The sequence below is a fragment of the Callospermophilus lateralis genome, chromosome 19 (genome assembly GCF_048772815.1).
Source record: "Callospermophilus lateralis isolate mCalLat2 chromosome 19, mCalLat2.hap1, whole genome shotgun sequence".
NCBI classification, from domain to species: domain Eukaryota; kingdom Metazoa; phylum Chordata; class Mammalia; order Rodentia; family Sciuridae; genus Callospermophilus; species Callospermophilus lateralis.
Window position 1 is genome coordinate 16371967 of NC_135323.1, and position 17139 is coordinate 16389105.

The 17139-nt window shown below is 45.9% G+C and overlaps 1 protein-coding gene across 3 annotated transcripts in view; it reads right to left on the reverse strand.

The window, feature by feature from the left end:
• Nucleotides 1–5455: 5455 nt before the first annotated feature.
• Nucleotides 5456–17139, reverse strand: part of Gga2 (golgi associated, gamma adaptin ear containing, ARF binding protein 2) — a 32296-nt gene continuing 20612 nt past the window's right edge. For all 3 annotated transcript variants that reach the window (XM_076839961.2, XM_076839963.2, XM_076839962.2), the window contains exons 10-17: nucleotides 15279–15404; nucleotides 14421–14525; nucleotides 14118–14146; nucleotides 13609–13742; nucleotides 12842–12999; nucleotides 10231–10400; nucleotides 8639–8749; nucleotides 5456–8153 (exon numbers count right to left, since the gene is read on the reverse strand). In XM_076839961.2, coding sequence (XP_076696076.1) covers nucleotides 8043–8153; nucleotides 8639–8749; nucleotides 10231–10400; nucleotides 12842–12999; nucleotides 13609–13742; nucleotides 14118–14146; nucleotides 14421–14525; nucleotides 15279–15404 — 944 coding nt within the window. In that variant the 3' untranslated portion in view covers nucleotides 5456–8042. The remainder of the gene's footprint in view (nucleotides 8154–8638; nucleotides 8750–10230; nucleotides 10401–12841; nucleotides 13000–13608; nucleotides 13743–14117; nucleotides 14147–14420; nucleotides 14526–15278; nucleotides 15405–17139) is intronic.

Here is a 17139-nt window from a genome sequence, read left to right on the forward strand (position 1 = left end):
GAGGTGGAGGATGGCTTGAGTCCCAGGTTGAAGGCCAGCCTGAACAACATAGCGAGACCCCATCTCAAAAACGGATAAAGGAATTCAATGAATAAAGTTGGGTGTGCCCAGGTGAGTCAATTCTGGCCATTGGGATTTGAGAATTTCTACATGGAGGTCATGGAAGTGTTCTTTAAAGGATCAGGTGAACTCTCCTCCTCCCCTTCTTCCCCACTGGTTGGAATTCAGGTGTAAAGGCAGAAATTATAACTGCTGTCTTGAATCATGACATGATCTCTGGAACGGCACACTCTCTTCATGGCAGAGCAACAAGATAGAGGAACTCAGCTGCCTCCCACCATGGATGGCACAGCAGCCCTCATCTCTGGACTGGGTTCTGGAATGAGAGTTATGTGTCACCTCAAAAAAGATACGACATGGGGCTGGGGATGTGGCTCAGTTGGTAGAGTGATTGCCTCGCCTGCACAAGGCCCTGGGTTCAGTCTCCGGCACCACACACACACACACACAAAGATATGACGTCCTGGGGCTGGGAGTGGAGCTCAGTGGTAGAGCGCTCCTAGCCTATGTGAGGCCCTGGGTTCATTCCATCCCTGGCGAGGAAAAAAAAAAAAAGCTGCATTTCCCCTCAAAACAATTGTATGTTGAAATATAATTCCCAGTGTGAGAGTGTGTGTGTGTGTGTGTTTGCAGTTCTGGGGATTGAACTCAGGTCCTTGCTCATGGTGGGCAGCGCCCTGCCACTAAACTGCGTTTCAGAGGCTGGCCCTGAATTTGCGATCCTCCTGCTTCAGTTTCCAGGTTGCTGAGGTGACAGGCACACACCACCACACCTGATGCCCACTTGAGAGCATGTCAAAGTGGGGATCAGGGGCTGGGGACGTGGCTCAAGCGGTAGCGGGCTCGCCTGGCATGCGTGTGGCCCAGGTTCGATCCTCAGCACCACATACAAACAAAGATGTTGTGTCCGCCGAAAACTAAAAAAAATAAATAAACATTAAAAATTCTCTCTCTCCCTTTCTCTCTCTCTCTCTCACACTCTCTCTTTAAAAAAAAAAAAAGTGGGGATCAGGTTATGAGGTCAGAATCCTCACAAATGGGATTAGTTCCCTTATGAGAGAATTCAGAGTCCTCACCCCTTCTGCCATGTGGAATACAGTGACAAGGCCATCTCTGAACCAGAAAGTGGGTGGTCACCTGACACCAATCTGCTGGCACCTTAACCTTGCACTTCCCAATCTCCAGGACTGTGAATAATAAATTGGTTGTTGATAAGCCATCTAGCTTATAAACTAAAAGAAAGTCCTAACCCGCCTCCATACCTCAGAATGTGACTTCTTTGACATCATTGCAAATATAACAAGATGGAAGTCATAGGTTGGGCCCTAATCCAATATGATTGGCATCCTTTTAAGATGATCATGTGACGATGAGAACGTGACCATGAGGGCAGGGACTGGAATTCTGCATCTATAACTGAGAAACACCAAAGTCTGCCACAAACACCAGATTCTCCTACAGGTTTCAGAAGGAGTACAATCGTGGCCCCAAGTTCACACTTCCAGCCTCCAGAACGTGGGTATTTCTGTAGTCTTAAGCCACCCAGTTTGTGGTACTGTCACGGCAGTCCTGGAAAATAATACAGAGGAAACTACTAAGCATGTGTAAGCCACTACTGCTTTGGATTTTTCCATTTCTTACAGCTGATCTTAAGCCTAACAAGTAGAGGGTATGAGTCAGATTTTATAAAAAGCTGCCTCTGGAAATACTAGATTATTGGCATCCTTAGTCCAATTTCAGTGGTCCCTTGGGAGCAGGAGAGGTTGTGAAAGGAATGAAGTGATAAAACAGAAGCCACCATTCTTTTTTTTTTTTTTTTAAAAGAGAGAGTGAGAGAGAGAGGGAGAGAGAGAATTTTAATATTTATTTTTTAGTATTTGGCGGACACAACATCTTTGTTGGTATGTGGTGCTGAGGATCGAACCCTGGCCGCACACATGCCAGGCGAGCACGCTACCGCTAGAGCCACATCCCCAGCCCAAGCCACCATTCTTAAGGTGGCTTAGAGAAGCCTCAATCTCAGATGATTTTTTTTTTTTTTTTTTTTTTTTTTTGTACTGGGGATTGATTGAACCCTGAGCTACACTGAGCTACATCCTCAGCCATTTTTATGTTTTGAAGACAGGGTCTTGCCAAGTTGCTGAGGCTAGCTGGGGCCCCTAGTTACTGAGATTACAAGCATGCAGCACTGTGCCTGGCCCAGTTGATTTTGACAAATAATTGCACCTAAATTTAGAGTCCCTATTGTATCTGGTATTTTGCTCAACTCATTAAATCCTCACCAAAACTTACAAATTGTTAACATTTTTTCTTAAGAGTATAAAACTGAAGCTAGATCCAGTAGCACAGACTTGTAATTCCAGCAACTCTGGAGGCCAGGACAGGAGGATCCTGAGTTTGAAGCCAGCCTCAGCAACTTATAAAAACTGAGGCCCAGAAAGGTTAAGTGGCTGCTCAAGACTCTTCAGGTGGCAAAAAAAAAACTAAAACCTGAACCTACCTGTGACTCCTAAGCCACTCTATCCCACTCTATCCACCAGGCCAGGCCCCTAAACAAGGAGGGAGAGGCTAGAGATTCAGGAAGCTACCAGAAAGTGACTATGCCAGTTCTACTATGCTGCTCTTTGAACACACACCCACTTGGTTATGCGGTTATGCCACAGGTTGTCGGGGAAAGGCGAGCAGGGTGCCACTCACTTCTGTCAGCATTACTTAACTCATAGATAATGGTGTCATCACAAGATGAAAAACAGCGAATCTGCCCGAGCTTGCCTAGACCCTCTCTGAAAAGGAACAAGGAATGTACTTGTGAGAGGGAACTTTCACCTTTTTGTATTTTAATTTTGAATCACGTGACTTTTACTGTTAAAAAAATTAACACTGTATATAAGTTTTATTTTCATCTTAGAAATAACAGAGAATGAAGATTAAATTCAAAGAAAACTTACATAATTCTGTGACCCAAAGATGACCACCAGTATGTGGACACAATACCTTGGTGGACCGTTTGGCTTTAAAATGGGGGTCCGTGCTGGGATACATCGTGGAGTGCTTGCCGAGCACGGCGAGGCCCTGGGTTTGATCCCCAGCACCACAAAAAGAAGAAAAAAAAATTTTGAAAACGGGTTCTATGATAAATATAAAAGCATGATCTGTTCTTCACTAGCAGTAGCTCTGAGGGCGGCTTCCCGTAGCAGGCGCCCATCTCATGGTGGACTGCTCACGTACTCATCTCTTCTTAGTAACCAAACCCCAATTCCATGTGACGAACCAATCTGATGTTCTTGGTTGTCTTTGCACCAATGTGTGAACACATAACTGAACAGGACGAGATGTGAGTGCAAGTGTCACGCACACCTTCTAGGAAGCCCTCAAAACAATGTTGGCATTTTCCCTTTCCTTTCCTCCAGCTCCTTCCTGCAACTCACAGTAGAGATGCGGCTGTGGACTGAGCCGTCTTCTTGGAACAGGACGCCGAGGAGCACGTCCTCAGGGGCTTTAGGGGATGGCAGGAGCCTCCCTCCTTATTGACTGTGACGTCTGTAGCAGAGATGGTTCTAGACAACCTCTGGCTCCCTTTCTCACAGGAATGTAAACTGGGTGTTCTGGCCACTGTGCCTTCTTAAGCAGTAAGTGGTGCTGGGTGATTTTATTAGAAATAAATGTGATAAAAGGCTTCTCTACATCTACTGAGATGACTGAGTAGTTCTGAGCTATTGATGGCATTCCCAGAAATGCTTTGTGCAGTGTATTCTTTCACTATACCGCTGGCTCCAAAGCAGTATTTTAGCTAAAACGTCCTGCTCTTCTGCCTGTGTATAATCCCAGCAGCTTGGGAGGCTGAGGCAGGAAGATTGCAAGTTCAATGCCGGCTACAGCAATTTAGCAAGACCCTGTCTCAAAGAATAAAAGGGACTTGGGGATGTGGTTCAGAGGTTAAGGGACCCTAGGTTCAACCCCCCATGCCAAAAACAAGCAAGCAACAACTGATCTGTCTACTACCTGTTCCAGATTTTGGTGTCAAGGTTTTAAATTTCAGGATGTTTACAAATTTGCTAAATAAATTCTCAATTTGTACCTCACTGAAAATATTTTTGCAATTTACATTGACTTTGGCTTAAAATAAAAAAGATTGCATTATGCTTTTTAATTTCAAAAAATTATTTCCCTAGGTCACATGGCTAGTTAGAGCATCAGTGAAGCCACTGAACACAGGAAGGGTTAACAGTCATTTCAAGCGGCTGGGGCTTCTGACCTCCACATGTAGGTCTGTCCCTGGGGCCTGTACTCTGAGGTGTTATTCCAACTTCTAAAATTCTAAGTGGGATGAAGGAAGTGAAGTACATGCTCCTCTCAAGACGGAAAGTCAAAGGAGAAAGTCCGTGCTTTCCAAAATGCCACCTTTCTAAGAATGAACATGGTTGGCTGCAGTCATGACTCAGAGGTAGAGCACTCGCCTAGCGTGTGTGAGACACTTGGTTCAATCCTCAGCACCACATAAAAATAAAATGAAGGTATTAAAAAGAAATGAATGAATGAACATGGTATAACTGGCAATGTGTTGGATGAATGGGACGAGAAGCCTGAATTTTCAAACTCTGGACCTTGAGTACCTGAGTTAAGAAACCAAAGGCTTGGCTCATCTGAGGATGAGCCACACCTTGCTCTAGGTGAAAATCATCAGGCTGAAAAGAAACCCATAGCAAGCATTCCAGAATTCTCTTAGTTTAAAACAAAAGCAACAAAAAAATCACCTGGTTGTAGAATTCATACTTCTGGGGCTGGGTAACTAATTCTTCATTGAATATACTTAAGAAACTTGGAACTAACATTTGTAGTAGTTAAGTACGATTTGTATTTGCTATCTGCCTTTAATATTTGCCATTTCAATTAGGGCTATTTTATCTTAAATGGGTAATAATCATTTCCTTTTGGTTATCATTTATACTTTTATTTCTGGGCAGGGGTACCCAGGATTGAACCCAGGAGCACTCACCTACTGAGCCACATCCCCAGATTTTTAAGGATTTTATTTAGAGACACAGTTGCTTAGGGCCTTGCTAATTTGCTGAGTCTAGCTTTGAATTCTCAATCCTCCTGCCTCAGCCTCCCAAGCCACTAGGATTACAAGCATGCACCACCCTCCTGTTTTCAATTTACTATCTATACCTCCCATGTGTGTTCAAAGAGTGGCAGAGGTAAGGTGTTTGTGTGGGTGGCGGGGGGAGTGGAACCCAGGGCCTCACACATGCCAGGCCAGTTGTTCTATTCCTGAGCCCCAGCCCCAGAGTAGCATTTTAGAATAGCATTTTGGCTGAGTCTTAAGTTCAGTGACGGGATACAGGAAGAGGAATGAACCGCATATATAGTCAAAAAGATAAGAAAAAACATGGCATTTACCAAAGAGCTTGAACAACTTTATTGTTGCGGGGCCATGTGGGCTCTACTCTTGGCAGGTGATGACAGGAGAGTAGGGAGCAAACTTGCAGAAGGACACTGAACGCCGACACAAGCAACCTGGATCGTTCCTACCCACCTACAGGCATTAGGAAGCCATTCAGCCTAAGATCAAGTGCTCTGATTTGATAGAGAATTCTGGTGGTGGCAAGTATGAATCACAACTGGGAGACTACTGCAGTATCAGAACAAAACAAGAAAAAGCCAAATTAAGGCATGGTAATGTGAATGTAGGGGAAACAGACTACATGGGACAAAACCGAGTGGATGTACGTGAAGCACAAATGGAGGACCCGGGAAGTCTCAGGTGCCTTCGGGTCAAAGAGCACATATGGAACAGGGATAGAAGGAGGGGTTCTGTTCTAAGCAAGAGGGGGGCCTCCAGGGGAACCTCAACTGACAGTCAAATCGGATCTGATGTCAGCAGGGAGAGGGAGCTTGAGATGAGGGTTAGGATCCACCGAGTGGTCTAGAGGGGCTTAGATGCCAGGCTCAGTGTGTAGACTTAGAAAAGTCCGAAGGACCAGCCCTGGGAAAGCACATTAAAGGGACAGAGGTAGGTCAAGAAATAAAGGTAAGCAGGATTCCAGACAGATGAGGACAGGAGACAGCACTGGCCATCAGTGCCAGTTCTCCAGCTGACACAGGATAAACTCGTCTCTCTCCAGGGGACCAGAAGATCCAGAAGTCCCTGCTACATCCGTAGTGCCTACAGCAGTGCTGGCTACGACAGCCGCTGGTGGGCGAGGGAACGAGAGGGTGCAGGCCGGGCTCTACGCACTCACTGAATTTGGTGATTAGAGGAACTCATGGCATAAACCAGGGACCCTCCCAGGACAGCCACCTTCTTCCTCTCTTCCTATCCATCCTCTCTCCAAGTCTACCTATGCAGAGTACCATTTCTCCTGGAAAACAGAAGGATCTTCAGGGATGTACATGAGTTCATCTCTAAACTACAGGATAAAAAGCCTGTCTTCTCATGTGCCAGTCTTATTCACCCATTTGGACTAAGTTCTTTACAGGTAGACACCGTCGTCCTGATGGGCACCCTTTAAAAACTTTTTGTGATAGCTTTTCTGTAAGACCTTGGAACATTAAAATAATTTTGGGGTTAAGATTAGTCTCATATGAATTATGCCAAATGAAGAAATCTCCCCATCATTTATCTGTCTTATGAGTTTACACATTTGCTTAAAAATGAGCATCCCTTGAGGATCTTTACAGCTGCCATTTCCGCCAATTAATTTTGGCAGATTTCCAACTATATGCAGACATCAAGACCAGATCTCACGATTAAAAGCTCCAAACAGCCTTGCAGGTTCCTAGGTTGACTGCCACCCAGAAGGCCGACCTCTTGGCCCTCCCAGCCCTTCACTGGTACATCTCAGCCAGGCTCAGGCACCTTTTCCCAGAGTCTAGTTGAGCAGGACTTGTTAAATATGCACATCAAAGATCAGAGCAAACAGTAGATGCTCACTAAGGATCACCTGACTATATGCTTGAATTTCTCTTTCAGCTTATAAATGGAACAGATATCCAGCTCTGCTCAGCTTCGGGTTTTGTCTTTGTGGGGTCACTGGCTCTCCATCCTTCATGTTCTCCTTACTTCAACAGGAAGCCAGTTCCCTTCCAGCCCCTCAGCTCTAAACGCAACTGGCTCTGCGACTCCTATTTCCTCAACTTCCCGCAAGGCAGAATGGGCTGGCCACTAGCTATGATTTATGATTAACCTGGTGTCACAATCAAAGAGCTCAGAGGAGATGCTTATGGAGAAAGAGGATGAGGATGGAGATGAGGGTCCTGAGTAAGGGCCCAGCCAGGCTGCCCAACCCATGGAACCTAAGGCCTGGGGTCTGCTTTCCCTCTGCCTCAGAGGGTCTATCTAAGGGCGATTCTAAGGCACAGTGGTGAAGGACATGATTGGCCCACCAGGTGTAGTCTTCTGGTCTCACGGCAGCCCCTCGCTGGTTACAGTGCAACAAGCATTCCATTTCAGAGATCTTCCCGAACACATGCAAGCAGCATTCTCGAATGAAATGGAGACAAGGTCTTTCTTGGAAGAGTAGTGTCCCCAGAAGACACTCTTTGCCCCAAGACCAACCAGGTCCCTTTTAAGGTCCCTGAGAACAGCAGTCTGGGAGCAACCAAGACTTTCAAAGGCTGACAAGGCACAGAGTGGATGAATGAAAAGATAAACATACATGAAAAAAACTTTGGCTTAGAAAACCTCCAACCTGAGGCAGGGACATCGGTGTCCACTACATGCAGAAACAGATGATTGCAGCAGAGATGGTCTTCAGAAATGCCCAGCAGCTTCCACACTGCCACCCCAGCCCCGCTCTTCCCTCCCCCCAGCCCCCGACAGCACACACACAGTCTCTGCAGAATAGGTCAGACGTTGGCATTCAGAGCCTGTGACAGGAGACAGTTTTTGGCACTCTGCACTAAATCACGTGACTAGTTCCAACTAGACAGTGAGAGGAACGTGGCCCAAGCTTCACTTGAAGGGTCTGTCTCACAAAAAATTACGCTGCTCCCAAGACGGCCAGGTCTGGAAAGTCCTTCACTTCTCCTACTTCACTGAAAGGCTGTCCACCCTGGTTGAATGTCAGTTTATACCGTAACCGGATAGGTTCCTGGGAGGTGAGAGATACAAGACATTCAGTTAGACGGGAGCAACCCAGAGGCCAGCCAGATCAAAGGTCTCCAAGGAATGGCGTTTATGCTAATTTCCCCCAAATGAGGGCTTCAAACAACTACATGACAGACACCATGGCCTGCCTTCTTTGGGGCTCCAACAGGGGAGCCAGACATGTATTCTGGGAGCCCTTCCATACTTTGCAGTCCTGAAGTGGACTGCAGTTCAGAAACTGCTAAGGAAGCAGGCTTCACCCTTCAGAGGACTCCACGATATTAGAGGGAGCTCCTTGCTTGGTTCCCAGAAAAACAGACCTGCTTTAAATAAGTCCCCAAGAAAATCACCAGCAAGGGATGTCCCACCAACGCCCCACTCCAGCGCCAACCAGAGGCTTCAGAGCAAGCGGCATGTGCCTCTCCCTGCGGTTTCCTCCCCACAGTCCAGGAGCCCCGCTTCCCTGCTCCCCAAGGCATCAGCACTCACTTTGTGAGGATTGTCGAGCAGCAGCATCTGAGAGATCACAGCTGGAGGCACCAAAGGACTGAACGCAGGAAGCTTGGAGCTGGAGGCCGGCTGCAGCTTCACTCTCATTGACTATCAGGGAACAGCACATAAAACTCATTCCTCCCGAGCCCCGGCTCAGGGAGGAGATCAGGGCAACAGGAACCGGAACTCCACACCACCCATCCAGAAGAACTGGCTTCTTAGGAAATGTGGCATCTCGAGGCCCCATGGGACCCATGGAGACAGTTCCCACTACCTGATGAAAGGACCCAAAGCCTTTCCTTCCACCCAAAATATATCTGAAGGGGTGTGATCAGTGGCAGGCAGCGTGAAGAGCTGCGTCACATCTTGGGTACAATTCTCACTCTGCCTCTTACTAGCTCTGTGACGTCAGGCAAAAACTCCTAAGTCTTCCGTTGATCGTTTACAAGATAAGAGCTGATAACAGTCCTTAGAGTACTGACTCTGTAGGGTTACGTAATTATAATACTAACCCCAGAGTTCATAACATGCTTCACAAAGAACACTTTGAGGACAAACACACATCACGGAGTCCTGTGTTTCTGCCTTCCATCTTTTCCTTTCGGGAGATGCCCCTTCCCCTGTGATTAGGGTATGGATATTAATCAGTGGGGCCCTACTTCCTTAAAAAGGGTGGGCATATTATCCCAACTTGGCCAAATAGTTCATCTCCCTGGACACAAGTTACTGGTCAAAGGTATGCAAGTAACCCCAGCAAGGCCCAGCAGAGCCCTTCCTTGGGCAGTCAATATGCACACCTCAGGCCACATGAGCTTCTTTTCTTTTTTAAAGAGATAGTGTCTCATTATATTGCCCAGGCTGGACAAACTCCTGGGTTCAAGTGATCTTCCTACCTTAGCCACCTGAGTGTATCCTGGACTACAGGTGCATGCCACACACCAGCTCTGAGATCCTGGCATAACAATGCTTAAGGTTCAGTATAGCCCCAAACCAAGAGATTCTTAAGCAATCATTTAAAAACCTACCTGGATTGATTCAGGTGAAGTAAGATATATTCAGGAACCCCCAGTTAAGGGAGCCAATAAAATCCCCATTCTATATAAAGCTAAGTGAAGTACGCCAATCCCAAAAAACCAAAGGCCGAATGTTTTCTTTGATACGAAGATGCTGACTCATAATGTCGATAGGCGGGGAGCATGGGAGGAATGGAGGGCAAAGGGGAGGGAGGGAAAAGGAAGGGGTAAGGGGTTAGGGATGATGGTGGAAAGAGTTAGACATCATCACCCTAAAAGTACATGTATGAAGACACCAATGGTGCAAAAATACTTTGTGTACAATCAGTGACTTGAAAAATTATGCTCTAGATGTGTAATATGAAATGAATTGCATTCTGCTGTCATGTATAACAAATTAGAATAAATAATTTAATTTTTAAAAATAAATAAATAAAATCCCCATTCTATCATCAACTAGTCTGAGAGAGAGTTCCATCTCTTACACCTAACAGTGTCCCATAAAGGATCCGGTGCTCAACGATGACAGCCATTCCTGAACAATTCAAAGAAGCTGGCCAGTAGCGGACGACTTACCTTTGGCACAGCCACTTGAAACATGATGTCCCAGACTGGCTGGGTAGCAGTGCTCATCATGGTCAGCAGTAACACCTGCACTTCTGGGTGGCCAGGGGCCCCCGTCTGGGAGAAGTGGAGCAGAATTCTGAATCCATTCCGGTCATACACGATAATAGGAGGCAGGCTGCCTGGGAGAGAGGGACCACCAGGAGGGTTAGTACTGCCACCAACTGCCACGGAAGCCAGGCCTCGGAGACATGTGTCACCAGTGCTGCTGCTCCTCCAGCTCTTGGACTTCACCCCTCTGCACCACGGTAAGCCAAGACCTCCCGTGTCCACCGAGTTTCCTATGGTCCTCCAAACTGACCTCTCCACAACCAACCATCCTAAGCACGTTATCAGCTTTTTAAAAGACAACATCTCCTGTCTCTTGCAAATAAAAAATTATCATCCAAAAAAAATATAAATAAATTAAAAAAATAAAAGACAACATCTTTTAAGAGAGATAAAAATAAAGTGTGAACACTGTGGAAAATACAGGATACCATAAGATTTTTTAATTATTATTACTATTGATTCTACCCAGAAATAAACAACCCAAACACTTAGGCTTATTTCTTTCTGGTCTCTTTCATGACTACATATACACAGCCACATCCACCTGAACATTCAATTTTACAAAACCGTAAAGACAGTAATTCTGAAATAGGCTTAATGAAATTCCAACAGAAATCCCAAAGAGATTGTTTTAATTTAACTAACAGTGGATTCTAATCCTAATTTGGGGGAAAAAAAAACATGCGACTAACCAACAGGCAAAAAAAAAAAAAGATGGGCAGGGCTATTTATGTTGGTAAGTATTCAGAGAAAAAACTGCACATCAAGTGGTATAAATCAGAGCATGCAGAACAAACCCAAATACAAGAATTTAACAAGAATAACTATTTTAAAAATCAGTAGCTAATTTGATAAAGGGTATTCAGCTGACCTCTAAGCACCTGGGGAAATTTTTAACGAAGATCCTTATGGCAAATGTCACTTATCAAAATGGACATCATAAAGATGTGGTTTTACATAACTGCCAAAGATTTAAAAGACTAAAAACATAAGTGAAGTCTGTGCTGAGAGTATGGGGAAAAGGCAACCTTTTTGGAAGGGAAACTGATAATGCAGATCAAAAACTTAAAAGTCGACACCCAGCATTTCCCCACATTCAGGAATATGCTTGATAACCAGGAGACCACGTAGAAGGGCCACCCACGATGTTCACGGTACTACTGTTTTTAACAACAAACAAGGTCAGCTTTCACAAAGGCACTGGGCCCAAACACACATCTGCAATCTCAGCTACCAGGAAACTCAGGCAGGAGAATCACCAGTTTGAGGCTGGTCTGGGCAACTCAGTGAGGCCCTATTTCAAAATAAAACAAAACTGGGCTGGTGGCAGAGCGCTTGTCTAACATGTGCTAGCCACTGGGTAGAATCCCTAGTATCACTAAAAAAAAGGAACCAATAAATAAATCATGGCACATCTATTTAATGATATAATATATGGAGCTATTAAAAATCAAGGTTTTGAAGAACAATTAAGGGCATAAAAAATGCTATAAGCTTATAATGTAATAATAAATAAAACCAGACATCAAAATAGTCTATACATACTGTGATGTCAATTTATTAAGAAGTACATGTCCATACATATGGGCATGAGGCCCTGGGTTCAGTATCCACCACAGGAAAAAAAAAGGATATTAATAAAATTTCCATCTCAGCCCAGCTGGTAATGATTTAGATGATGATACTTTTCTGCTCTGTCTTCTAAAACTCTACAGTGAACATGTTTTCTTGCTTTTAACTTTTTGTTTAACTTTGTTTTGTGCCAAGTGTGATGGCACATGCCTGTAATTCCACAGACTTAGGAGGCTAAGGCAGGAGATTGTGAGCGCAAGGCCAGGCTCGGGAATTCAGCAAGACCCTGTCTCAAAATAGAAAAGGAGAAAGGACCAGGCACAGTGGTGTACACCTGTAATCCCAGGATCATGGATTCAAATCCAGCCTCAGCAACAGCGAGGTTCTTAGCAACTCAGTGAGACCCTGTCTCTAAGTAAAATACAAAACAGGCCTGGGGATGTGGCTCAGTGGTTAAGTGCCCCTAAGTTCAATCCTCAGTACCCCTTCCCTCAAAAAAAAGGGGGGTATATACCCAGTGGATATTACTCAGCCACAAAGAAAAATGAATTTATGGCATTTGCTGGTAAATGGATGGAACTAGAGACTATCATGATAGGTGAAATAATCCAATCCCCAAAAGCTAAAGGCTGAATGTTCTCTCTGATATGCAAATGTAACACACAAAAATGGCAGGGGGCGGGGTGGGGGGTAGAAGTTCACTGAATCAGACAAAGGGGAGTGAAGGGAAGAGAGGGGAGTAGGAATGGGGAAAGATAGTAGAATGAGTCGGACATGACTTTCCTGTGTCCATATATGATACACAATGAGGGTAACTCATATCATGTACAACACAAGAATGGAAAGTTATACTCCATGTACGTATGTGTAAAAGTCAAAATACATTCTACAGTAACATAGAACTAAAAAGGGAAAAAATAAAAAATAAAACTGCACTTACTGGGCTTCACAGACTCCAAAGGGACAAACACTTGAGCCAGAGGTGTGTTCTGGGAAGCTGGGGAAGGGGCCAAAGGGCCAGCCTCCCAGGACCAACCTGGAGAGGACTTAGTACCTGGTGGCACTTCCTTGGGGATACTTTTCTGTGGGACATAATTCCTACAAAGAAATAAAAAATATCAAAGACAAACAATAACTATATAGAGAATTCCAGGAATCTGTGATTTGGTTTTCTGAAGAGCAAGATGAGGAAGTGAATACATACACACACACACACACACACACACACTTATCCACAGAATGTCCACACAGGGCGAGTGACTAACATCCATACAATGAATTCTAACATAGCCCCTAAAGAGGATGAGGCAAATACATGCAAACTGGCCAAGACGTGCAAAAATAAGCCACAATAATGTACTGCCACATGTACAGGATAAAGCCAAGACTTTCCATGTTTTCATACAGTGGTTTTAGGGCCTCCTGTCATAAGTCTCTAGTGACTGAGTTTTGCATGACTTAAAATTACATGACACTTGAGAAAAATCAATAAGAAAACTTCAAAATCATCAATTTGCCAGATCTTAAAAACAAAAACAAAACCACAGCACCCTTTACTGATGTCTTGACCAGAGTGTACTTAGGACGGGGGACGCAGCACATGCAGTTTCAGCAGGAGGACACCCCTCCAGGGAGAGGCCCTGCTGCTCAGATGCCATGGGGAGCTGTCAGAGCCAGACCCTCTGCTCCCCTGGGCAGAAGACTCACAGAGGACCGGGAGACGGCTGTGGTGAGAGCAGATCCAGCAAGTTCCTGTCTGCGGAAGGGCTCTGGACTCCGCCACCTGGAGGTGTGTTGGCAGCAAGGTTCTTCTTTTCCTTGCAGCAGTTCTGACTGGCGACCTGCAGATGGACAATGGCTAAAATAAGGCTAGGGGATGAAGGACTATGAGCCATGGTGGGACTGTGGCCCCTTAGAGCTGCTGAAGCCTGGGCTTAGGACGTGTCCTCAGGAGAAGACAGACAGACAGGCAGGAAAGCACAGGACCCCGAGCAGATCTTCAGGAAGCAGGAGACTATACAACACAAGACGGGATAAAGGTGGAGAGGTAAAGATGTCAGTCCTGGGGAACTGAGCCAGCGAGGTGGATGAGGAGGAGCACTGACCCCCGTGTCCTCTAGGACCATGCAGTAACCCTCCCTACAAGGCCCTGCTGCCTCAGAAGGCAGGCTGGCCACCCCCCTACTCTCCCTGAGCCGTAGCAGGAGCTTCCTTACCTTGTTCATAACAGGAGCATCACTGATCCCTGTAAGAGAGGAAGACAGACACTCAACAGTCACTCCACCGGATTCAAGCGGAGGTCAGTGGCACACCCCTCTCTAGGATCTCCGGAAACAACTTACACAGGGTCATTCAACTCACCCATGGCACAACTGACCAATTCATGCAAAGAGACCTCTCTGAGCTGCCTGGTAAGCCTGACTCACTCAAAAGCAGGCCTCCGCACCCTGAGGAAACCATTACCCGCCCCTCTCCTCAGGTCCGTTCTGTGCCTGAGCCCCACGAACACCCACACTAACCTAAGGCTGCCAGGTCCTGATGAAGCAAAGACTGTTCAGACCCACTGTCCACCTCCAAGTCAATCAGGGGGCAGTTCTTCATGCAGCCTGCTGGGTTCTGAAAGACTAGAAGAGAGACAGGGTCAGAGAATAACGAGAAGATATCAGACAGCAAAGTCTCCAATCAGGGTTGGAGTGTCAGTGGTAGAGCACTTGCCTAGCACATGTGAGGCCCTGGGTTTGATTCCCAGCGTGCGTGCGCGCGCACACACACACACACACACACAAACACAAAATCTCAAGTCAGCATCCCTCAGGCCTCCTCCTAATCAAAAGACCCTGTCCCCTCAACCCTCAACACACCCCAGAGCCACCTTCCACATCAGCTGGGCGTCCTGACACACAATCTGAGCTGAGACACCAGAGACTAGTCTTCCTCCAGAGGTCCCCTCAGTCTGGGCAGCAGCAACTTGGGCTTCTCCAGCTCAGAGGCCTTTGGGGTTTCTGACCCCGGCTGATCACAGCCACCTGTCATGCTTGATCAGCACAGATACTGAGGGGTTCAGTGTTCCAGGAGACTCTGACACAGCTAGCCTCCGGCACTAGGAACCACTGAGGAAGACCACTCTTTTGGTCTCTAGCTCCTGTCATTCAGGCCCCACACAGCCTTCGGCTTCCACAGGGTCCAGCCTGGCCGTCAGTTCACAACGGCTCCTGTGGTAGAAGCGGGCCATGTGAAAGGCGTTCTCGCAGGAAGAGAGAACAGATACAATTCCCTCATTTCTGTGCCATACTCCACAATACTCTTAGGGTCCATTTCTTTTATGGGATTTGTAGACTGCCCCAAGCTAGAAGGCGGGAAGAGCTCATGGCACACACCTCTAGAGACAGGCACATCTCCCACTGAGCTGGGCACTGTGTTCCCAAAGGTGACACGGCCCTCCATCACCTGTTTGTACAGCAGAACTCCCTGGGTGAGGAGGTCATTTGCCTGGAGAATCTCCGCTGCAGAGGAAACGAGAATCAGAACCCTGTGTAGCTACCGACAACCTCCACCCTCTCTACGCCACTGCACACAGCAGCCCTCGGGTTCAGCACACCCACACCCTGTGCCCAGACCTTGGCATAAGGCCCTATCAGACCTCCTCACTGAACCCCTCAGCCCTAATACTTTTTCCTTTTTCTTCTTTTTTTGGTACTGGGGATTGAACTCAAGATGTTCTACCCTCAAGCTACAACCCAGTCCTTGTTATTTTTGGTTTTGAGACAGATTCTCACCAAGTTGCTTAGGGCCTTGCTCAGTTGCTGAGGCTGGCCTCAAACATGGGGCCTTCCTCCTGTCTTACCTGTCGAGTCTCTGCAATCACAGGCATGTGCCACGGCACCTGGCAGCCCTAATACTCTTTCTCTCTCTCTTTTTAATATTTTATATATATATTTTTTCATTTATTTATTTATTTATTTATAGAATTTATTGTCAAATAAATACCTTTATTTGTCTCATGCGGTGTTAAGGATCAAAACCAGTGCCTCACACGTGCGAGGCAAGTGCTCCATCCCTGAGCCACATTCCCAGTCCCCCTAATACTCTAAGTTCCCACTGTAGTAGGAAATAAACTTTTCACCATGTCTACACTATCTGCCATAAGAGCTGACGGTAAGCACTGGAAATATGGTTCATTGAGAAACTAAAACTTTCAACTTTAATTTTATTAAACAAAAACTAACATGAAACTTTAGTCAATGTGGACACAAATATTAAAAAAAATTCTTACTACTTTATTCAGTTATTGGAGAGAATTTTTAGAAATGAGCCAGGAACAGTGGCTGAGACAGGAGGACCACAAGTTTGAGGCTAGCCTGGGCAACTTAGCAAGATGTGTCTCAAAGTAAAGTAAGAAAAAGGACTGGATTTATAGCTCACTGGTAGAGCACTTGGCTAGCATGAGTGAAGCCCTCAACACCACAAAAAAAGGGAAGAAGGAGAAATAAAGTGTTTAGAGAACAAATTGGCATATGAATTAGGATTTTTTTTCAATTTTTTTTTTTTTTAGTTGTTAATGGACCTTTATTTATTTGTGGTGCTGAGAATCAAACCCAGTGCCTCACACATGCTAGGCAAGTGCTCTACCACTGAACCACAACCCCAGCCTTATGAATTAGTTTTTAAGCCTACATATTTTATAAAATCGCAAATGTAGATCCAGCATTTCCAATGAAATGAAGCATCCAAACTGAAACTTACAGCATAAAATACACACTGGATTCCAAAACTGCATTCAGCACCCCATGGTTAGTACCTACAAGCACATCTCTCTAGGAGACACAGATACGGCAGGAGGACCAGCCTCCTGAATCCACCTATCATGTATTCCTGCTCCCTCAGTTGAACCCGAATCTGACCAATCCCTGATGTAACTGGCAATATAAGAAATATCATTATACATCACCATGGGGTAGGAGGATATGCAAAACGGAGATCCGGAAGTCTAAAGTCAAGGAACCTATTTTTAACGGGTGGTGGGGAGGTAGGTGCTGTTCCCACCTCTGTGGGATGGCTACACACTTAATCTCATGATAAATGTCCACCCTTTTCTAGGCTTTGGATCTGCTGATTTCCTGTTCAAGCCCAGGTGACTCTGAAGTCAGTTCTGGGTCAGCTAAGGCCCCCTCCCGCAGCCCAGCTGCCCCAGGGCCACAGCGCACTCTGCCTGCTCCTGCACCATGGCAGCACAGCAGC